The sequence below is a fragment of the Ambystoma mexicanum genome, chromosome 11, assembly GCF_040938575.1.
Source record: "Ambystoma mexicanum isolate Mex_15411 chromosome 11, UKY_AmexF1_1, whole genome shotgun sequence".
NCBI classification, from domain to species: domain Eukaryota; kingdom Metazoa; phylum Chordata; class Amphibia; order Caudata; family Ambystomatidae; genus Ambystoma; species Ambystoma mexicanum.
This window is the reverse complement of record NC_090934.1, coordinates 838,993,413-839,017,894: the sequence shown is the minus strand read 5'-3', so window position 1 is coordinate 839,017,894 and position 24,482 is coordinate 838,993,413. Positions and strand designations below refer to the sequence as shown.

General features: G+C 46.7%; 1 protein-coding gene across 1 annotated transcript in view; it reads right to left on the bottom strand.

The window, feature by feature from the left end:
- Positions 1-24,482, bottom strand: part of SPTY2D1 (SPT2 chromatin protein domain containing 1) — a 554,228-nt gene that overhangs the window by 308,348 nt on the left and 221,398 nt on the right. The window contains exon 3 of the mRNA XM_069623793.1: positions 3,520-6,213. Within this exon, the coding sequence (XP_069479894.1) occupies positions 3,520-6,213 (2,694 nt within the window). The remainder of the gene's footprint in view (positions 1-3,519; positions 6,214-24,482) is intronic.

Sequence of the window (24,482 nt, the reverse complement as noted above, 5' to 3'; positions counted from 1 at the left end):
CCTCTTCCAAAATTGAGGACATAGTTCTCAATTGTTCTGAACTCATAAAGGGAGTAAATCCCATTTCCAAGGCAGAGGGTGGCGAACTTGTCATTATCGGCCTCGAAAACGTCGATGTCGTCGACGCCGAAGGCTTCGAGCGTGGCGTCGAAAACAAAGGCGGAGGCCTCGAAGACCTCGACAGAATTGGAATTCTACTCGACAATCTCGAAGCCATCGACGTCGAGGACCTGGGGATAGTCACTTGGTGTGTCGTAACCGTGACTTTTCTTGTCGTCGACGCCGGTGTCGAAGCTGGCGTCGAGTCGACAGACCCGTGTGTCGAAGGTCCCTTCGACAACGGCGTCGAAGACATCGACCTCGACGGAACCCTCGTCGACGGCGTTGACGGAACCTTCGAGGAAGGTTTGGAGGTCATAGTCCTACTCGAGGGTTCGAGACGCGCTCGAGAGGTTTCCTTCGCCGGGTACTGCGACTCGCGGCGTTTTTGACCTTCGGTTCTTTCGACCAGAGCATCGCTCTCGGCAGTCTTCGAGGGGGTCGAGGCCGCTTTCTCAAAGACGCTCATCATATTTTTGCGGGATTCCTCCCATTCAGCCCGGGAACTATGTTTCGTGGGGCAAGGGATTCTTTTTGGCGAAACAGAGGAAGAGGAAGACGGAGAAGGGGATCTTCGACGTCTCCTCTTCGAGTGCTTCGATCTCGAGGAGTGATGAGACCCACTCCGAGACCTGGCGCGTGAATGGCGACGAGGAGACGAATGTCTCGACTTTGTCGACGAAGAAAAAGCTTTAAAAGTCTTACCTTTCTCCAGCTTCCCCCTACGCTCCTTCAGGGCCTTAGCTGTCATGGACATACAGTCCTCGCATTCCGAACAATGGTGTTCAGCTCCCAAACACCACAGACAAACTCTGTGAGGGTCAGCCAATGACATCTTTTTCCCACAATCTCGACATTTCTTGAAGCCGGATCGAGGAGTTGTCGGTTCCGACGAGGAAGCCATCGAGTACGGATCGAATGACTCGAGGTAAATAGGATAAATCTGACTAAGAACTGAGCAACGGTATTCCGAGGCACTGAGTAAGCGCGGAAAAACGAACTGAGCAACGGACGCTGCGCGCGGCCTTTATAGGCAAGATGACGTCGACGGCTGTCGAGGGACATCGACTCGGAGGACGTCGACGCGCAGCGCCCTCTAGAGAAAACATTTTCCGAGGCCAGCAGAGCTGGAAGGAGATATCTAAGATGAGGAATACGTCGGAGGACACAATCCCTTCGACAGAACATTCTACTTTGGTATATCAGTGAAGTGTTGGAAGTTTGTTGTCAAGTTGACATTACATTACAAAGAACTTTGCTATAAATCGGCATTTCCTTATTTCGTTTTGAACTGTGGAGCAGAATCTGACTTGAAGCTGGGGAAGGGGAATCCACCCAGATCATAAGAAAGAAATGTGATCATATTACGACTTCAAATTGGTCCATTATATTTTGTTGAATTGAATTGCCATGCATTGCCTTGCTGAATTTATAAGTGTAAGGGATGGATATCCTTTTGTAGGGTGTTTCCTTTAGTTGACTGTAGGCAGGGAAATCCTTGTCAGGGTAGGGATAGTGAGGCGTTCATCCAAACTCCTTAATTAATAAAAAGGTGAATGTTGAAACCCTGTTACAAGGTTGTCCACTTCACATTTCTGACCACCAAAGTACAGTCTTCTCCGATCCTACTGGCCGGATGTCTCATAAGGCAGTATACTCTGCCCTTTGTCTACAAAACACCAACTACTGTTGAGGTCCTAAGGACCCTTACAAGGAATTTAGGGCTGTTCTCACCAAACTACAAGAGAATCCATGATTCTGTCCAAGAGAAAATGGTTGAGCTCCTCCATGGAGGACAAGGGTGGGTTCCTGAGCACTTCAAGTCTTTCTCTTGCATCAAGGGTCCTTCAGTGTCTAACATCCTTAAAGTTGCAGGATCCTTCTGTACTTTGGTTGCAACTGACCTTAACACTGCCAGAGATGTGGAATGTGCTGTACCGTCAGGACCCCGCCCTCTGGGATTTGCTCTTTTGGGTGCTGCGAGTTTAGCACTCCTGTTTACGTCAGTCATGCCTCTTCGGTTCGCCCTTTGGACAAGCTCATCTGCAACTACAACTAGCAATCTGGGTAGAGACATCTTGGGGTCAGCAAGATGGAGACCCAAATCTATTAGACAAGCATCCAAAATGTGAAGTTGTACACCTACAACCAAATCGTAAGAATACACCTTGCTGCCACAGAGCCGTCCATGAAACGTCTTTAAGTTCTTATTCTGGTACATGTCCTACATAGTTTAATTGATTTAGATTTTAAAACCATGATCTTATGCCGTAATGATTTGTTGGATAACCTCTCAATTTCCCAGAAAAAAAAATGTGTTCAGAGGTGCGTTAATTGGGAAAAAAATGATTCTTCGTAATTGTAAATCACAAGTAATACCACTTTCTTCTGACTGGATTGTTGAGATGCAAATATGGAGGAGGTAATATTTAGAAGAGAGAAGAGAATGGACAATTTTGAAAACATTTGGAGAAGATTGCTTGATGTATATTAATTATCGTTCTTTTGCTTATTGGTTTTCTGTTTTTGTTTTAGTGGGGGTTTGATTTGGGCATGTGTAATTCTTATAGTTTTTCTGTTCTGAATCTACATTATTCTTGACTGTATGCTTCTTTGATTTGTCTTTCACTGTTTTACTTTTATATAAATAAACAAGTTAAAAATAAAAAAGTTCTTATTCAGAGTCTTCTCAAATGTGATCACAAACCTCATCTTATTTTTGGCAAATGCTTTCTGGTCACTCTCGAACTGCAGATGGCTCAAGAAACCAATCAAATGTTGTTCTTCACTCACTCTACACATAGAACACACAAAGAGCCAGGTCCGGATGAACCAACATATCCCACTCACTCAATTTGAAATCTGTTGATCCCCCTGCTTGAAGCAGGGATTCGTCCAGCAGCATTGCTGAACAGTAACTATACCAAGACACATTGAACCTGATTTGACCATGATCATACCATTAGTAACCAACAAACACTTCCACCACATGGGCATTCTACTTTTAACATTACCTACAACAAGAAATTACATTTCTTAATTACAGTGCTTTTTATGGACATTCCTTTTTCAAATAATACAATTTAGTTACCGTTTATCCTCTATTCATGTGCATGTCTCTCCCCACCGCCCGCCCCGAGAGGTTGCCATTGATTGTTCCGCCATCAATAAGTGAGCAAAGGGAAGCAAAGGAAACTCAATGACCATTCTGCTTTGACTTAACACCTGAGCTCTACGGAAATCCAACCTCTTTTGTTTTCAGAGTTAGTAGAGCACTGCAACCAGCTCAACAAATTACTTTAAATCAGCATTTACAATTATAAAAGAGTTGAAGCAAATTATCTGCAACATACAAACTTGGCCAGGTCGAAGTTAGAAGAAAAGAAAAAAAAAAAAAGTTGACCAAAATTAACACTGTACCTGGTGGACGCATTATAGGCCTTTGTATTGGTCCAGCAGGGGGTCTCATTCCATTCATCGGTCCATTGTTTGATTTTGTAACAAAGTTTTTCGTTGAAATGGTCTCTGCTACAACAGTGCATTTAGGTTTCGATAAAGAAGATTTCCCATTTTGTAAAACAGAATTGCTGCCCAACAGTCCACCTGGCCGTCCAGATGCCATGCCTGTATTTCCAACAGGCCTCCCAGGGCCTGCGGCTGAACTACTGCCCTGTCTCACAGGTCCCAAACCCAATTTCGCACCAGGGCGTGCAAGTCCTGGGACCGAATTGCTAATAGGCCTTCCAGGTCCTGTGGCAGAGCTGCTTAGCGACTGCTTATGTTCTGCACTCAATCTAAGTTGTGCAGACCCAGAGCTACTGCCCAAGTTGCCAGAATTGTTACTTGGACGTCTGGATCCAGCAACCACCTTCTCAGAACTAGATTTTGTGCTTCCCCCAGAATTTCTGGCTGAACTTCCAGCTGGCCGGGCTGACCCAGAGCCCAAACTGCCTGTGGGTCGGTTTGACACAGTGCCAGATGGCGGAACTGACCCTGTATCTGAACTGCTGGCCGGCCGGGCAGCCCCACCGCCCGAACTGCTGGCCGGCCGGGCAGCCCCACCGCTCGAACTGCTGGCAGGCCGGCCAGACCCACCGCTCGAACTGCTGGCAGGCCGGCCAGACCCACCGCCAGAACTGCTGGCCGGATGGCCAGACCCACCGCCAGAACTGCTGGCCGGACGGGCAGACCCACCGCCAGAGCTGCTGGCCGGACGGGCAGACCCACCGCCAGAGCTGCTGGCCGGACGGGCAGACCCACCGCCAGAGCTGCTGGCCGGACGGCCAGACCCACTGCCAGAGCTGCTGGCCGGACGGCCAGACCCACTGCCAGAGCTGCTGGCCGGACGGCCAGACCCACTGCCAGAGCTGCTGGCCGAACGGCCAGACCCATCTCCCATACTGCTGGCCGGACGGGCAGACCCACTGCCAGAGCTGCTGGCCGGACGGGCAGACCCACTGCCAGAGCTGCTGGCCGGACGGGCAGACCCACTGCCAGAGCTGCTGGCCGGACGGGCAGACCCACTGCCAGAGCTGCTGGCCGGACGGGCAGACTCATCTCCCATACTGCTTGCTGGCCGGGCAGACCCACTCCCTGAACTGCTGGCCGGGCGGGCAGACCCACTGCCTGAACTGCTGGCCGGGCGGGCAGACCCACCGCCTGAACTGCTGGCCGGGCGGGCAGACCCACCGCCTGAACTGCTGGCCGGGCGGGAAGATCCACTGCCTGAACTGCTGGCCGGGCGGGCAGATCCACTGCCTGAACTGCTGGCTGGGCGGGCAGATCCACTGCCTGAACTGCTGGCCGGGCGGGCAGATCCACTGCCTGAACTGCTGGCCGGGCGGGTAGATCCAGCACCCAAAGTACTGATGGCCGGCCGAGTCGGCCCACTGTCCGAATGACCCAAGGGCCTTTTTGAATCAGAGCTTGCAGTGCTTGCTCTGTGCGCCGACTTGATGTCAGAACTGCTGGTAGCCCGCAGAGACTCTGTGCTTGAACTGCTGGTTAGTCGTGAAGACCCAGCACCCATACTGCTCATCTGCTGTGTAGTACGAGTGCCCGAACTGCTCGGAGGCTGGCCAGAGCCAGTTTTACTTCCAGGCCTTCCCATGCTGGAATGCATCAATTCACGACTGGATGACGGAGCATCAGATTGAATAGGAGGTGGTTTACATTTCTTCATATCAATGTTGTTGGTCTGTGGAATTTTGTGTGATCCATTTCCAGTTACCTTTGAGGCTGTTTGAACATTTGACGAAGATGTGCCTACTCTGTTGATATTGGGTTTATTATCACCCCCCCCATAGTGAGATTTGAGAGATCCACCTTGTCCAGTTCTTGCTTTTTCAAGTGGAATGATTTTCGAAGATGAACTTGATGATTTTTCCTTTGACACAGCAGGTTTGGATTTTTTATCAACACTACTCTGGGATGAATGATTTCCTTTTGAAAAGGAATGTTTTTCTGATGAGTTTTTGTCCTTACTATGTGATTTAATCTCCTTCTGAGAATGCATTAGCTTTGACGAGTGAGATTCACCAGCACATTTTGAATCTTTTTCTATTCTTCTGTCATCCTTCTCTATGCATATTTGTTTGTGTTTTCTTTCTCTGCACTCTAGTTCTTTAAGCTCTTCTGCAGTCCTTGGTCTCTCTTCTGTTTTTTTCACAGGTTTAATTAATACAGGCTCAAACTGTTTTTTCTCAGCCAACTTCAATAGATCTGTGAAGTTAATTGGTGGAGGCGGAGGCTGTCTTTTTGGTGGCTTAGGTTTTTCTTCTACTTTAGGTGGCTTAGGTTTTTCTTCTACTTTAGGTGGCTCTACTATGTATTGAACCATTTCTTCAGGCTCCTGAACTTCTTCCTGCTCAGAATCAGTCTGTGTGTATTCAAATGTTTCTTCCTCTGTAAAGGAATCCTCATCAGCACTCTGATAAGACTCCTGCTCCTTTTCTTCAGAAACACACGCTATCCTGGGCTTCTCCTCGACAGGCATGCCATTATAGCCTCTAAAATTGTCCTTTGTCCTGGACGCCATAGCTCTTGCTTTCTTGTCATGTTTCAATTCTTTACGTTTGGCGAGAAGTTCCTCTTTTTTTCTCCTTTCTTCCAATTCTGCATGGAAAGAGGACAACAAAGATGCAGTTACATATCTATAGTCACAAGTACAATTAATTCACAAACCAAAAAAAATCCACTTGAATGTCTACAATACTTAGGAACAGCACAGACTAGATTTCCATTTTTGTTTTTAGGAGCATAAGCATTGGCTTAAACAATATACAATTTGAGTGTTTCCGTTAAGAGCCTTAAGAGACACTAAATGTATTCTTCATGGAGACTCAATTACTACTTACAGTCTCTCCTAACAATGAGTAATTATGAAGGAGGAGCCACCATTTGGTGAGCAGCCAGAAACACCACCTTAATCTTCTAGCAACAGAAGGATGTGAACGTAGTACACCACATTCAAACTTTTAAAGCCATGAATGCTTATGCACAGAAGTGAATGGACAGTGTCAAGGATGAGGTGTTTGAAGGTACAGTAAGTCAGAGGCTCTCACCATCATCTAAATGGGGGCTGGGTGGGGGCCCAAGTCACTAGGTACTGGGGTGGTTCAGCCACTTTCTATGTTCCTCCCAGAGGGTGGAAGGAGCGGGCTTCGCTGGGCTCAGAATCCCACTAGAGGAGCAGTATAGCCCCAAAACCTGGGTTGAGATTCCCACTGGAGAACTCTTGAAGGGACAATATAGGCAAGCATTCCTGTAGCTTGAACCAGTCAATTGGCGGAATATCAAGCAGGGAGAGATGTGCCAGAGAAATCCCATACTCTGGTTCTCACGAATGAAACACTTGCTCACTTACCGCGCAAACCCGAGAAATGACCAGTAGAATACATCACAAGGCAGCTGGGGACCAAAGAACACAGAGCTTCCAAGATGGGACCAAGGACAGCATGCACCCTTAAAACCTCAAGTATAGTTAAACAGGGAAACAAAGTTCCCATTGGACTTTGCTTTCCCAATTCTCCAATACAAGACTTCACTTAAGGGGGAGATATTATGGGTCCCCGATTGGCCAGTGGATATGGGCCCCATAATCTTTAATCTGGAGTACAACTGGGTACAACCAGAAAGAGCAAATCTGGAGTCAGCTCACAACAATGCCAAAAGCCTCAGTGGTATTAAAGGGGCCACAGTCAGTCTTTTGTTGTCTTGCACCTAGAGTTTCAAAAAATGTGTATTGTTGCTCCCTGCCTGTAAGAGGCTGCTGTCTGAAATAAAGAAGACTCAGAGGGTAGCTGACACAGAGGAAGGAAGTGGAATTGAGGGGAGCTGGGAGCTATTTAGCTCCCGTTTATAGCCAAGAAGAGCCTGGTTAGCTTGAAATCAACAGCTACCAGGAGCTACATTTTGCTCCTCATGCCAATTGATGCCGAACAAACATACCTATGTGGATTTAACTCTGTGCATTTGGGACAATCGATAAACATTAGGAAACATGTATACAGCATTTAAAGCATAAGAGATCATATATAATGGACAAAATTATATTTATGCATCTTATGTGGAAGTTAGATGTGTGGAACGCTATGTATTGGCACCTCGTCCCCAAGGGGTAGCTCCTGGTCATAAGTTAATGCTGGATACCTAGGAGCTGCTTTTAGCTCCTGCTCATCAAATCTGAATTTCGATCCCTGCAAAAACTTGTGAAAGTGAGACCGTGTGAAAAGGACACCAGGGTAATCCAGAGATTGGTGAAGTGAAAGGGATTCCAGAGACCTTGACAGTGGAAACAGTTAAACCTGGTGAGAGGAATGCCAAGAGAAAGTAGGGACTGGTGAAAAGGACGGCAGGATACTCATTAAAGTTAGGGGAGTAAAACGGCTGGTGGGAGAGATGCCAATGAAACCTTAAGAATGGAGAAAAAGACAACAGGTAGGAAAGTCAGTTGGAAGCTCAGAAAAAGCCTGATGGAGAAAGCCCTTCAGTACTTTCAGTCCTCTAAGGTAAACCAAAAGCATGCATTTTGGTGGACTGTTTTGTAGTGTAGGACAAGAGAATATTGTGATAGGTTGTGATCCTTTCTGTTGGCTGGCACTTTGGACTTTGTATTGCTTACACTAGGATAAGCCTGGGGGCTAACGGGACTGCTTACATTAAGTTTATTGGAAAATTTTGGTTGGCCATCTCAGTGGAACATCAATTTGGATAGCATTGGACGTCTTGGGGAGACAGATTAAAAATAGACTTATAATCTTTAGATTTAAACAGCACATTTGAAGGATGGGAACACCTCGACATATTCACTTTGTAATGGCCCATTCCCATCATGTTCCTTTTCGGCCATTTCCCCCAGACTTCATTAGTGTTTTACAAACCCAATCCTGAGTCTACCTTTGAATAAAGGGTTGGTTGGGCCCTACCTTACGTTGCCTAAATTGCATCATTGCTCGGCCTTTCCACAAAGGGCAGTGTTGGGAAATGTTACAGGAGGTCGAAGAGAACCGCAGTAGACAAGCAAATCATGTCTGCAATTTCCTCAATGCAGCTCCCAGATGTCGGATGAGGAGTCAGAAAGATCTGAAGTAACTAGTTCTGATAATCGAAAATACCTCCCAAGTTCCCTTGTTGGGATTGATATGGAGGGGACACTGAAATACATCAATAAGGTGCCCTGGGGAAGCTCACTGTTGTAGATTATTCCACTGGCTGCGTGGCTTATTTTTTCATCATTGACTGCTGGGATCTAAATGCTGTGCTGTTAATCCCACTTATTATTTGACAACCCATGCTAAAGAAGTGCTAAATTGAATAGCACTGAAAAGAAAGGAGAGGAATCTGCCATGAAGCACAATATAAATTGAGATGGAGAAATGTCCACCTTTCCAGTGTGACTGCTTTAGATTTGCATGCTATGCGAGATTACTGAACAGTGATTCCTTTTTGGGCGGGGGAGCAAGGTTAGGAATGTTTTATCATTTGTTTAAAACTGCTTGAATCAAATGTGACATTGCTCGCCTGCCAATATAGAACTGTGTGTGAACGTATGTACTGAACTCCGTGTAGTGGGATACATTTTTTGGTGCAAAGGCACATCTGCTAATTGGCACATAAACTGTGTCCATCACAGATCTGTTATTTGTGACATGCAGACTTATAAGAGCAGATTTCCATTGCTTTTTCTGCATCTGCTCTTTGAAACGGTTATAGGTCAAAGGATAAAAAAAGGGTCGAATGACAAAAGGGTCGAGGCAATTTGACCAAAAAAAAAAAGGATCACTTTTTTTTCTCTTTTGGGGGGCGGGGGGAGGGGTGAGGTTCCCCCCCGAACCACTTTTTTGGGGTAAAAGCACCCTTTTAAAGCTACACTAGAGCAACAAAAATATATATATTTAAAAAAAAAAAAATAATCGATCCTTTGGTTTTTGGTCGAATGTACTCGACCCTTTTGCATTCAACCCTTTTGCTTTCAACCCTTTAACTGGACACCCATTGAAACCACTACTTTTGTGATATACTGCAGTATCCAAGATTTGTAACATTAAATACTTAGTTTTATCCTTTGTGACAAATCTAGCAAGCTTGTCACTACTTCTCGAGAGGAAAGCTCCCCACATGTGGCCAGGTAAAGGCAGAAGCTGCCCGACTCTGACCCTGGTAGTTGCCATCTGTTGGATGACTACATGGTGGAAGGATAATCAGGATGCAAAATCAGGCCGCAGGGTCAGAACAGGTCTTTGCCTGCACACCTTGGTAACACCCATTTAATTTTCCCCCATTCTTGTATGGCATATTGTGGTGTGGATAAAGAATCTCCACTTTTGAACGTCAACCTTATGTACATCCCTCCCCCTTTAATGACACTGAGGCGAGGAAGAGGGATGGTGTGATGAAGATCACTAGAAGCAGCAAGACAACGCTGCGTTCGAGTCGTTGGAAGAGGTTAACAGGTGCTTGGACATTCAAATATGGCAACAAGACGAGAGAGTCAGCCCTCCCGATGCTGGTTGGGACATAGGACAAAAGCGATCTGTAGAGCAGAGTGAAGAGGCTGGTGCGTACAGCGTCCAAAGTAAGTCAGGCGGAAGAGTGTTCGCCGCCTTGCCGTCCCGTGCCGCAGAAGCTGTCGAGCAACGGAGAAGGCCAGACTGGAACTGAGAAGCCGCTGAGACACGCTCCCATGCAGCAGACAGACAGCGGAGGACACAGTGAGATGCGAGGTATGCCAAAGCTGCCAGAGAAGACCGGTAAGCCCAGAGATCGAGATTGGGATACCGGGGTGCTTCATGTCGGATGCCATGTGCCATTAGTAAAGAGCACGAACCCACACAAGACAGCTGGGACATTTAATACAGTTGGAGAAGGTTGTGGTGCGACATATGAAAATTATAATTACCTGGATACAGAAACGAGTGAATGCCAATTCAAAGTGTGAACCTGGGATTTGCACTGGAATAGTGAGAGGATCAAAAGGCCCTGGTAGGAGATTAAGCCAGGCACTTAGCGAGTCTGGGACTTGATAGCAAGTGAAAAGACAAAATGCCCTGGCAGGAGAGTAAACTGGGCCTACAGGGAGTCTGGGAACCGCCCCTCCCCCCCCCCAAAACCCCTCCCCAGGAAGTGCTGAGAAAACAGGGGAAGAACCCCCCCCTCCCCCTTTTGAATTGTGGACCAAAAGGGAAGAACCATACCACTTTCCGAAAAAGGCATGAGGGGTCCAGAGAAAGAACTGTAAAGTGTTGTGTAAACAGAGAAAACTCAAGGGAAGGGCCATCCCCTTCCCTTGAGTTTTGGAATATCTGAGAAGGGACACTAACCAGAAAGACTCTAGGGGAAGGCAAGGCCCTTCACTAGTGAAACTGTATTCATTGTATTTCTTTTCTGCACCTTAGAGACTTTATATTTGGAGCTTTGGAAGGAAGCTGCAGGTGTTCAGCCAAGAGACATTCCCCATTTCATGTTACATTGAGTTTAGTGTGTAAGGGCCAGCTTAAGATTTTGGACACAGGGCAGATCACTTTTTTTTACTTTAGACATCCTGACACAGACGTTCCTTAGTTTTGTTGAGGCAGGGAAGCCCCTCTTCAGGATAGGTAGAGTTTCCCCAACCAGTGTTTCTTTTGCTAATAAAAGTATTCGTTAAACACTGAAAATAACGCTGTCAGAGTCTTACTCTTGATCCATCACACCTTGCTCTAAATTATAATCATCTTGGACAGAGATGGCTTCTAGGCTGGCTGGCAAGCTAGTTGCACTATAACATAAGTCAGGAAATTGGCAGAATCACTTTTTGTTTCTGAATTCAATATTTCTCTTTGTTTCCATTAGTTTTCCATGCCATTCATGTGCAGATCATCCCGTTTAGTCGATTTTATTTGCAGGCTGGAACGTCTTGAATTTAAGATGGGAAAAGCAAAACTGGAAGTCCCAGAATACAGACCATAAAACCAGCACTGGATGACATACTTATAATTCTTTGGGAAAGCAGTGGGTCCTGGTTCATAAACAGCAGTAATCTTCATGGGAAACAGGAATGCTTCACTGCTGCACACACTCAAATATTTACTCTGTGATGCCACCATCGGGATGGGTTGATGGGATATGGCATGAGTGATCAACTAAGAGTAGTTATACTGGAGGTTCTGGGGTTATTGCTTTTGGCTCATAGATTTGCCTCAAACAAAACCCATATGAGACCAACCAAATTGTATAGAATATTCTATACAGGGTGACACTTCTTGATAGCACTTAAGGCCACAAAAAGAGATTGGTCATGTCTATCGATCCTTTTATTTGAATTAAACTGATTTGTTGCAACTTGACACTTCTATGCAGGCTCGGATATGCGCATCCCTTTGTATACTGGTTGTTCATGTTATTCTTGAGGCAGAGAGCCATTTACTCTTCTCTTTGGCATTTTTTCCTCCATATGGAATACCCTGATGTCTTTGTAATTAAGCTTTCTATTTACTGTAGGATGTTATAAGCATCTATTTCCAGCCTTTGTATATTCTGTAATTCGGGATGTGGTGGGTAAAATTACTTGCATTTCACAGGCCGTTTGAAGGAGGTTGCAAAAAGAAAATAAGTGAACTTTTCTGAAAAAGAACAAAACATGTTTATGGTGTTTATTGTGGGCATGGCTTGTGTTTTGTAAATGTTACTTTATTTAGAGTGCTAGAAGGTATAGTCATATTATAATGTTAATGTTAAAGGTTACTTTTACCGTGCACTATCACCAACGGAGTGGTCTCCTGGTGCTCTGGCGGATCTGAAAAAGAATGGTGTGAAACAGGGAGGCTGTGGGAGCGGTTAGTAGGGTGCAGTGGTAATAGGAAAGTGAGATGAACAACATACTTACCCCTGGTAACGTTTTTTCGATTGGATGTTCCTCCCACATATTCCTCATCTTATGATATCTCTCCAGCTTTGCTGCTTCAGAAAACATTTTAGACAGAGGGCTTGTATGCAGTTTCATCGAGTCGATGGCCCTCAAGGGCCTCCGTTTGTAGTCATCATCAGCATAAATAGCGCATGCAGCGCCTATTGGCTTCAGTTCTGTGTTTCCCCCCGCACCCCCATCTGAAGAGGAATTCCCAGGCGTACCCAAGACCTTAGGCTCACAGAAAGCATAGAGTGTAATAACATGTAAATTGTACGGCGGGGTAGGTTGGGAGGGGCGTTGAGGAATACCTGGGCGGAACATCCAATCGAAAGAACATTACCGGGTAAGTAACTTGTTCTTCAAAAGGATTGTGTCCTCCCCCGTATTCCTCATCTTATGATAGACTCCCAAAGCAGTAATAATTTGGAGGAGGGAGTACCAATTGAATTTAAATATAATCATGGATCGAATGGAGGACAGCTTTTGCAAAAAGTCCTCGCTAACTGGAGGAAGAATCCAGACAGTAATGTTTTATAAATGTATGGATAGACGACCAAGCGGCCGCTGAACAAATATAATTGATTGTGCCACCCCTTTGAAGAGCCGCAGAGGTTGTCATGCCCCTAGTGGAATGAGCCCTTAAGCCTTCTTGTGGTAGCATTCAGCAATAGCCAGGATAATGAAGATTGCCCAAATTTACAGCGCAGGGTAGTCTTGATTCTATTAAAGACACAAAGGCGAGCATTATGCTTTAATTTCTTTATTGCTGCAACATCAGCACTTTAAAACATTCAACATTTAAACAGGGCATTTTTCTATTTTCCCCCAGCACTCTGAGGAAAAGGTAAAATCCAAGGTTTAAAAGCTCAAGAAAATCTTTCCACAGGCACTACGAGCCCCATGATTCTCTAGACTCTGGTAGTCCTAGGACTCCTCCCTTCCACCCATCAGGAGCCTGTGTGAGGTATAAAAGAGTCCTTAGCCCTAGGTCCCTTCCTCTTTCTTTGCGATTAAATCTACCTTCACTCTGAACATGAAGCTTGCTCTAAGCGAACCATTCCAACAACCGGAACTCTCAACCGATCCCTCGATACCAATGTCTCTCTGGTCCAACGGGACATCATGCTTCAACCCCTCGGTCCTTCAAGCTTTCTCACGCTGTTTTCTGGTCGTCTCCTGCGACGAATGGAGAAGACACCATGAGGGCGGGAATGCGCTAAAGCTCTTAAACAGTATGCCTTTACATGCTACACATCAAGACTTTTGCCATTCTGGGTAGGATATAATGCTTGCCTCCGTGTCCTTAATAGAATCAAGACTACCAAGTGCTGTAAGCATGGGCACTCTTCATTCTATGTCAAGACAGGAGGTGAGCATTATGCTTGTTCAAAGCTCGCTACCATCTTATCAGTTATTTCTGATACAGGTTTGAAATAAAATGTCTTAAGAGTTGACTCAGAAGACCAATCTGCTGATTTCATTATGTCTTCACCGACCTTTCACCTGCCGTGAAAGCTCTAGAAGCCATCGCTCCCACTAGCTGAATGCGCGCCAAAGAAGGACAAGTCTATACCAGCCCACTGTATCACCTCTCTAACCCACCTAGCCATAGTCGCTGTGGCAACAGCGTGATGGGGCTTCCTACGGGCTATAAGCAGCTGTGTTACACCTTGAGGTCTATGATGAGCTGTCGCCTCTCCATAATCCTTTATGCATTGAGCTACGCATATTTTCTTATTCTCAGCGAAGTAAGAGTAGGAAATGATTCTTGAATCGCTCTTCGTTCTCTTGGCTATGCTAAATACTAAGCCTTCCGGATAAAATAACTTCCTGTCTATATCCAGCCCCTTGACATCTGACATTCTCCAATATGCTGCTCAACATAGCAGCATTGCTAGCTTCCCTGAAAGCTGCGAACGAGAAAGGCCATCATTCTCTGGCCACCTGAGAAAGAGGGGCAATACGTCCCTGACGTCCCATAACACTGCATATTTAGGTTCTGGCAGTCTCTTCATCTTTATCCCTTTGAGAAGTCGCACGAATGAGGGGTGTTCCCCCACTGGTCCCCCTTCCACTGTGTCGTGTCCTGCTGGCACCACTGATCTGTAGACCCCTAGCGTTCTATAAGCACAGCCGTCTTGAAACATATCTGCTAGAAAATTGAGACCGTGAACTGCAGGGGCTGAAACGGGATCCAAACCATGTTCCGTGCACCATTGGGTCCAACTGTCCCATGCAGCGCCATAGCTCCGAATGGTGGAAGGCGCCCAGGAGTCTGATACAGTCTGCAGCGAGTTGCGAAATGCATGGCAACTCCCATCTCTTCCTGAAACCCTGCAGGTAATCAAGTGTAGCGTGCCCGCTTCTATCAACGGGTGAGGAAGGCCGATCGGGCCGAGAAGAAGGTCCTGCTGATGAGGAACTATCCTTGGAAAATCCGAAGAAAGTTGCATCGCTACTGGAAACCAGGCCTGGGACTTACAAAACAGTAGTATCATCACAAGCTCTGCTTCTTCTCTGCAGGCTTTCGCTAGGGCTCTCGTGAGCATGATTAACAGCGGGAAGTGCACTGCTCTGTTCCACGGGTGCAAAAAGGCATCTGTTACCGATGCTCCTGGGTCTATCCTCCAACTGAAGTACTTGTTTGTCTGCGCGTTCAGTCTGGATGCAAATAGATTGGTGTCTAGGGGACCCCACATTTCCTGCAACTGTCTGAATATTTGAGGATGTATCTTCCAGTCCCTGGAGTCTAAAAGATACCACAAATTCCAGTGTGCCACCCTGTTCTGTGTCCCTGGTAAGTACTCTGCTGCTACTGCAATGTGGTGTTGTAGGCAATGGTGCCAGAAATCTTTCGCTAGCTCTGCTAACATCCTGGATCTGGTCCCTCCTAGCTTGTTTATGTAGCGTACAGCTGAAATGTTGTCCATCTTGAGCAAGACACATCAGAGTTTGTCTTTGGTGAAAGCGCATACTGCGAAAGAACCCGAGTTCGAGAAGGTTTATATGTCATTTTAATTCTTCTTCTGACCATTTCCCTCCCGTCTCTGCTTGGTTGCATCTGGCACCCCAGCCTGATCTGCTCGCGTCGGACTATCACTATGTCTGGAACGTCGCCGAAAATCGCTCTGCCGTTCCAGGCTTCCATTTTCTGAAGCCACCAATGCAGTTCGGTGAGCACTTCCTGATCTAGGGTCACTAGCTGATGGCAGCCTACCCCGCCTTGCAAGTGTCTGATCTTGAGCCTTTGAAGGACTCGATAATGAAGTGGTCCGGGAAAGATTGACTACTATCCTGGCTAGACTGCGAAGCAAAAAAGGCTTCTTTGCTATGACTGCTCTGAGCTCCTTCTTGATTGCTCTTACTTCTTGCCCCGGAAGTTTGAGAACTGCTTGCGTGGTATCTATCGTGAAATCCAAGAACTCTATCCTCTGAACCGTTTGAGGCTGAGGTTTGTCTAGGTTAACTATAAAGCCCAGCGAGGATAACAGGTGAAAAGCCAACATACATTCTTGCTGAGCGTTGCTTTGCCTGGGCCCAACACTAGAAAGTCATCTAAATGTCATCTAAATTAATGATGCTCTTATTCCGCTCTCTCTTATGGCTGCGGCTATCGTCTCATTAGTTTGGTAAAGGCCCAAGGAGGCGATGCTAGGCCGAGAGATTTCTCCGTTCCACTGGAAGAAAAGAAATCTCTGATACGCTATTGGTAGCGTGAGGTATGCATCTTTGAGATCCAGCTGCGCTAGCCAATCTCCCGTACGTAGGTGGTCTCTGAGCAGGAGAATACACGCCATCTTGAAATGGTTGGATGCAAGTCATTTGTTTAAGTACTTTAAATTTATTACCGGCCTCATCTTTTCTCCCCTGTGCACAAGGAAGATATTGCTGAGGAATCCCGCTCCCCTTGTGTATCGCGTCCTTGTCTACTAGCATTAGCAGTTCTCTTTGCAATAGTGCTACCTCTTCTTGCGGCATGTGTATTGGTTGAGGCTCTACCCTCTGTATGGGGTCACACACAAATTCTAACTGTAGAGGTGCTACTGATGCCCACGCATCGCTCAATAAAGCTCGCCATTCGCTCAAAAAGCAGAGAGTTCTCCCTCCTACTTGCTTGCATGCTGTCCTCACCGCCAGCGCCACTCCACTCTCTGTAGGAATCTCCTCCTCTATGACCTCTGGGAAATCTTGTTCTGGCTGGGAAGAATGTGTCCTGCTGTCTTCCCTCCCAAGACTGGGCTTGCAGTCTTGGGTTCTGCGTTGAAAGTTGTAGTGACCGGATGACGACCCCAGTGGCGTCTGGTCCGGGCAAATACTTGCACCAGAAATATTTTTCTGATGGAGCGCTGGGCCTTTTCTAACGCTGAGTAAGTCCCAACAAATTGCACCATCTCTTTTGTAAATGCTTCTCCGAATAGTAGCCCTTTTGCGGCTTCTCCTGCTTTGTAGGAGGCCAGATCGCTGAGCTTACCGTCCATTTTTAATAACACTCCTCTCTTTCTCTCCAAGGAGAGGGCACAGTTGTCATTGCCTAGGAGGCATACCACATCTTGTGCCCAGTTACCCAGCACCTGGGAAACCACTGGTGTTCCCTTATCTTTGGCCTTCTCTGCCAAATCCATTATTCTGGCCAACAGCCCGCCTAGGTCCAGGAGCTTATCTTGATAACCCTCGCCAGGCGCGGTCCACACCTTTCCTGATGTGTCTCGCCGCCATGATCATGAAGGTGACCATCTTCGGCTCAAGGTCCGGTTTATCCGCCAACTTGCCAGGCAGCTCCGGCCGCGGACATTCTGACCTCATCCGAGAGCGCATATCCCTGTGCAGGTGTTTCCTAATGTGCTGTGCCATATACAGAGCGACTCTAGGTGATGGCACACATTCAGATGATTTGGGGTGTCTGATGCCTCAGGGTCAAACATGTCCCCTGTATCGTCTTCTTTCGGGGGGGTGCTCTCTTCGATGGGCTCCTTGAGGACATCTTCCTCGTGTCCTCCGTCATCTGGCAAATAGCCCTCATAGTTGTCCCCTAAATTATTCACCCCTGGGGCAGGGGGTCTGTCGTGGTGTTCTGCAGTTTTTTGCAAGGAAGGCTTTCTTTAATGTGGTGACAGGGTTGCCTCCTCTTTGGGGAACAGTGTTTACCCTTTCCACCTTTCTCGGGGGAAAGAGTCCTTTCTCTTCCGAGCCACTTTATAGCCCTTCTGCTCAACCCCTCCTTTCCACCTTTCTCGAGGGCTGTCTTCCCGTCTTTCTCTGGAGGCTAGCTGTTCTCTGCCAAACCATTAATGCCTCTAGCATTTCCAGCCTCTGGGCTATGGGCTGTACCCTGAGAGACTGCCTGGGACAGGGAGCCTACCATACCTTTTTAAAACTGAGGGACAACTCCGTTTCCTGCTGCATGGGCTCTTCCTCCCATTCCCCCTCACTCCACTCTGGGGTCGTCAACTGGGACCCTCTAGGAGTCTCAAAATTAGCCATCATTACATGTGGTTGGCAGAGACACCTTCTGGACAGTCAACTGCCTAAACTAGGCTCCACAGCAGAGTAAATGCTTGCTGGCAACACTCTGTGCCTACTGTGCAACGATCGTAATTATCGTTATTTTTTTTTTGCAACTCTGCTCAGATCTTCTTTTCCTTGCTGTGCGCTAATCCACAGCGTTGGTGAAATGTGCAGTCGTTGGGAAAGACCCAGGGGATGCCGGGAAGTCTAGAAGCCTCCTGCTCCCCTGGGTCCTAGTGCTCGCCGCTTTCGCCGGCAGAATTGCGGCTGTTATGTGAGGAAACGTGTGAAGCAGGGCCGGGTGCCCGATACGTGTTCGTTATGGCTCCGGCCCGACTCCAAGGTATAGTTTACAATATGATTTAAACAAATGAAATCTCACGCGCGTGTAATCTCCCCTCATGTGAGGCCCGACTCCCCCATGAAACGCTTGCCACGTAATATACTTTCACCAGAGATTCACTATATAATACTCGAGTAAACAAACCCAAATGTATGTAAACTCTTTAATGCTATGCAGTCTGAACATTATCTCAAATAAATAGACCAATTCTCAAATAAATATGTGTTAGGGAGAATTCTCTGTTTAGGCTGAATTTCCTAACCTAGTGAGTCCCCCAGCAGCTTTGCTGGATTTCTGGAGTGTTTTTTTCTCCTGCCAAGAGTGAGTCTCTTTTCCTCACACTCTTGGACATGATTTGAGGGGTTCCTTTGACTGTTAATGTGTTTTATGGGGTCTTTTACTCCGTAGGGTCTCATGTGTTTTTCCTATGTGTGTTACACAGCACCCTCAGTGCAGTGACACAGGGGTGTCATAGTGACACCCCACCATAGACTCCATACCCTGGGACTGACTACTGTCTCCCAGGGCATGTAAATTCACCATTGGCTTTACTAGTCCCAAACTATGAACAGAAACCAATACAAACCATCATTGTGGACGTACTGGTCGGGGCAATTCGATTGCCCCGGGGTCTGTTAGTCGAGGGGGCACGTCTCCGTCCCCCCTGATCAAGTTTTGGCTGGTGGCAGTGGATACTACTTTTTATATTCGACCGCGAATATCTCTCTATGGGATTTTCCCATTGTTCGAGGCTACCAACTTTAATTATTTAATTCTCATAGCCTCGAACATACCGCCGGTTTATTTATTTAATATTAATTCGCCGGTTGGTATTTTTTGCCAGAACTCGATAATAAAATGGCGTTTGTGTTCTCTTCTGTGACTCCAACCCAAGTCGAGCCCTTTGTTCCACTTTTTGGTGGGCTTCTCCACAGAAGCCTCCAAAAGTGGTGCCACTCTGTCTGGGTACCACAGAGGTTGTGGGAGGGGGTTTAGGCACCCGGGACTGAGTTACCTTGGTAACTCAAGTCACAATTGTGTGATTGGCCCAAGTAGCATGTTTGACAGCTAGGCTGAGTGAATGGGGGTGTGCTGCATAAAAGCAGGGCTTTTGGGACTGGAACTTTAGAAGTCGCCACAGGACCTGAAAATCCGACGAGGGAGAAGCTGAGCAGACCTGCTACGACGACACCACCGGTGGAGCCCTGCGGAAACGACTCACCACTTCCCGACGACAGAGAAGATCTCCCGGCTGGAGAGTCTTCTTCCCCTGACTGGTGGGCACAACCAGTTTACCTTCTTTTTCTCACATCCCAGGACGTCCTGTGGTCGGAATTGCCTGTGCCAAGCACCCCGGCAACCGGATAGCCACTTACCACTGGACCGCGAACAAAAGGACCGCCCCTTTTAACTGAGAACTCTGCGGCTGGTTTCTTCCCTGGCAGTGCAACGGACTCCTGCTTTCCTCCCCGACGAGATCCTCTCTTCCTCCAGATGAAGCACCGACTTGCACCCGCTGCCAGGAGCAACTGCCCCCTCTGGAGTAGTCTCACCACTTTACGGTACCGTGTCCGCCAGGCTACCCTTTCTAAAGATTGTTACAAGGTAATAATAATCCCTTAACCTTCTGGACTGGCCGCCTTGACCTTGACCCTCTAACTGGTCCCTTTCCTTTGGTCCAACTGCTTTCTGAACCTTTGAGACTCTTGTGCACTTTTCAACCGTGTGACCTTGGACACATTTCGTTCTGATCCTCTTAAAGTGGATCCGGCTTTCTGAACGCCAACTTCACAGTTTGATTCTGCCTTCCTCTCTTGCTGTGTTCTTTTAAAAGTGTTGGGATCTGTTTAAATTTATGCTCTGCCTTTTTCTCCCTTTTAAACCTAATTATTAGAGCGCCATCTGCGTTAAGCGCTCACCGCTGTCTGAAAATAAGTGGGGCTTTACTTAAGACTTGTCTAATATTCTTTTAAGGGAGTGTATATCTTTTAGTGACCATGTTTTTGAACTGCTTGATATTAGTGCCAGTGTGTTTTATTAGATGTGGTTTTAAAATAAATAATTATATCTCTTTTACACCAAGCTCTGGTCTGTGTTTGCTTGTTCTACTGTGTTCTTTTGACCTATTGTGAATACTCTGTATACTGCCTAACTCTTCTTGAGGGAAGTCTGACTGCTCACCCACAGCTACCAAGTGAATCTGTGTTGTACAGACTGCTACCAAGTGGGTTTACTGCCAAACACCTGTAGTCTTAAATCTTTTGCAGTGGTCCCAGAGGGAACTGCACAGGTTTCTGCCTAACAATATGAAGTCACTTATCTGAGGCAGCAAAAAGAAAGAGGAAGGGGGCTGCCCCAGGACTACCAGAGTCTAGAGGATCATAGGGATCCTATTGCCCGTGGAAAGATTTTCTTTAACTTTTAAACCTTGGATTTACCTTTTCCTCAGAGTGATGGAGTAAAACAGAAAAATGCCCAGTTTAAATGTTCAATGTTTTAAAGTGCTGATGTTGCAGCAATAAAGAAAGAAAAGCATGAATGCTTGCCTCCTGTCTTGACATAGAATCCATCTGGATATTTTTTGGTAACTGCAAGGCCCAATTTGGGACCTGTATATCCAATAAAAAGTTGATCAACCAGGAAAAATGTAGTCATTCTGGGTATATAAAAACAGAGAGCCCTTTTTGGGTCCAGTCTATGGAGCCTCTCCTCCTACTTTCCTGGATGAGGAGGTGGGTAGAATGTAGGTACGGCAATTTGTTGTCAGAGACTACCTTCGGTAAAAAAGAACATTTTACCCTGAGGGTGACTGTCTTTACAAAATATCGTATGAGGAGGTTTGCAAGAAAGAGCCTGCAACTCGCTTACCCTGTGGGCTGATGACATTCAAAACGGTTTTACTTGTTGCAATAACAAGAGTCTTAAAGGACATGAGTGTAGGGGCTCAAAGGGAATACATGTTAAAAAGTTTAACACAAGAATGAGGTCCCAAACAGGTACATTGAATGGAACTGGTGGGTATACATTAGTAAGGCCCTTCAAGAATTGGACAATCAAAGAGATCTTAAAATATGAATCCCCTTCTGAGGAGCGCTTAAAAATGGAAAGCGTTGCTAGGTAACCCGTAATGGTTCCAATCTGGATCCCCAGATTGGCTAAATGTAACAGAAAAGAGAGCACCATAGGTTTGTCACATAGAAACGGATCCACATTCTTATCCTCGCACCAGTTCCTGAACTTATTCCAACGGCACAAAGATTTAGATGCTGGCCTTCTGGCTGAAAGAAAAATCTCCATTACATCATCCGAGATGTCCCAATCCTTGTATCTCAGCCTTTCAGAAACCATGCGTCAAGGCTGAGTGTCTTGACCTCTGGATGGAGAACCCGACCTTCCTCTTGCGAGAGAAGATCCTCTCTTTGTGGAAGATGTATTGGAGGGTAGATGGGCGGTCTGGGTACCACGTCTTCCAGGCCCAATCCAGAGAAATTAGGATCATGGATTTCCTGAACTTTCTCAACCTCCTGATCACATGAGTAATGAGGGGGACTGGAGGAAACTCGTACAGGAGTGGAAAATCCTAATATGCTACAAACGCATCTCCTAGAACTCTTCTTGGTGGAAATTCCCTGGAGCAGTACTGTTCGCACTTTCGGTTGACACTGGTCGCTAACAGATTCACCTGAGGGGTTCACCAAAGGGCAAAGATCTCTTGAAGGACTTCCTGAGCTAGTTCCCACGGTTGTATACGAATTGTTCGTTTTACAACTGTTCGAATTACAATTGACCTTTTCACAATTGACCGAATTGTGAAGGTCAATTGTAACATATATGTGGGGGGAAACCCCCCACAACCCCCCACCTAACGCAAAACCCCTATATATGTATATATATAAATATATACTACCAAACAGATATAGATATATATATATATATATATAGATATATATATATATATATATACGGTCAATTGTGAAAAGGTCAATTGTGACCCTTTAAATTCGGTCAATTGTTCATTCGAACAATTGTAAACGAACAATTTGGGTAATACCGTTCCCACTCGTGGGAGACTGCTCTGCCGGCTCAGGGCGTCGGCCACTGCGTTCTGCTCTCCGGCTAGGTGAACTGCAGACAGAGAGATTCCTTCTTTTATTGCCCAGAACCAGAGCTGCATTGCCTCTCTGCACAGTGGTAGTGACCCTACACCGCCTCTCTTGTTGAGGTAGTACATGGCCATTGTGTTGTCCGTCATTATCAGGACATTCTTTCCCTGTGCAGAGGGAAGGAAGGCCTTCAGCGCTACTCTGATCGCCCTCTGCTCTAAAAGGTTGAGATGTAGTTTGGACTCTGATGGAGACCAACGACCGCTGATTGTCAGATCGTTGGTGTGGGCTCCCCACCCTCTGAGTGAGGCGTCCGTTACTGCCCTCGTCTCGGGCCACGACTGCCAAAACCTTCTTGAGAATGTTGTCTTTGCAACACCACCAAAGAAGGTCCTGAGCAACTCTGCTCAGAACTTGCAGGTGGTCTGACATATTGCCTGAGAACTGGGACCACTGAGTTCTGAGAGCCCATTGAAGTGATCTCATTCTCAAGCAGGCCTCTGGCACCAGGAAAATGCAGGATGCCATGAGTCGGAGCAACCTCAGAAAATCGAAGGCTGGAAATGCTGGGCAATTCTGGAATTTGGTAACCATCTGCAGAACGTGTTGAGCTCTCACCTCAGGCGGCTAGGCTTTTCCTGAGGAAGTATCCAGGACTGCTCGAATAAATTGGCGTCTTTGGGATGGTATCAAGTGGGACTTGTAATTGAGGGAGAAGCCCAGTTTGTGAAGAGAGTGGCAGATTACACAGCAATGTTCCTGAGCTTGTTCGGGTGAATGAGCCCTGATCAGCCAATCGTTCAGGTAGGGGTAGACGTGAATCTCCCTCTCCTGAGACTCACTGCCATCAACTTGGTGAAAACTCTTGGGGCGCAGGTAGGCGCAAATGGCAGAACCTGAAACGGATCATGAGAACCGCCAGCCTCAGGTACTTTCTGTGCTTGAAATGGATTAGCACATGAAAGTAAGCATCCCGACGGCCCAATGATACCAAGTAGTCTGGGAGTTGGAGAGTTGGAATTGTCCTTCCTGAGGAACTTGTTCAAGTTTCTTAAATCCAAGATTAGTCTCAATCCTCTGACCTTTTTGGGGATTAGACAATACGGAGAGTACCAAACCTTGTTCCTCTCCGCTAGAGGTACATGTTCTATTGTACCTTTCTTTAGCTGGGTCAATATTTCCTGCAGAAGGAGTGGATCTGGAATTTTGACAGAGTTGTACCCCGCTGTAATGATTCCGATGCTTTTTATGAAAAGGAAGGAAGTAACCTTGGGCCATAGTTTCCAATGCCCAAGCATCTGAAGTAATGCCCCGCCATACTGAGAAAGTCTGCCTCCCACTGGGGTCTTCTGGGTCAAGGCCTCAGAGTGGTTTAGAGGCTGCTGAAGCAACAGCTGAGGGTAAAGTTGCCGCTGCTTGGGCTGACTTAGCACTTCTCCCTTGTTAACCACGAGGGAATCTTCTTTGACCCCTTTGACTGGCTTGCCCTCCTCCTCCTCCAATAGAGGAGTAGAAACGAAAGGACCTACCCCCCCCCCCCAAGAAGATGAGCCTGAATAGAGTTGTTGAGGTTGTTTAATGGCGGCGCTAAGGAATTTAGCCGCCGCCTTTGAGGTCTGCAGCTCTCATCCGCCTTGCTGCCAAACAACCTCAAGCCGTCAAAGGGCATGTTGAGCAGTCTTGCTTGCATATCTGGTGCAAACCCCAACTTCCTCAACCACACAAATCAGTGTAATACCGTGCTAGCTGTCATGGATCTGCTGATGCTGTCTGCTGTATCCAAACCTGACTGGAGACATTCACTGATTGCCTCTTTACCATCCTTAATGATCACCAGGAAGCCATCACCTTCCGGGATGTGAACAGCCGCCATGGCAACACAGACCCATAGGGTAAACTTAAATCTAATATGCAAGTCACATTAGTGGATTTGAAAGCCATACTTCCTGCAGTGAAAACTTTTCACGCCCAGGCATCCACTCTTTTGGTCATCCCTGTCAGGCGGGATAGATGGGTAATCCAATTGTCTGGTAGACTTAGTCGC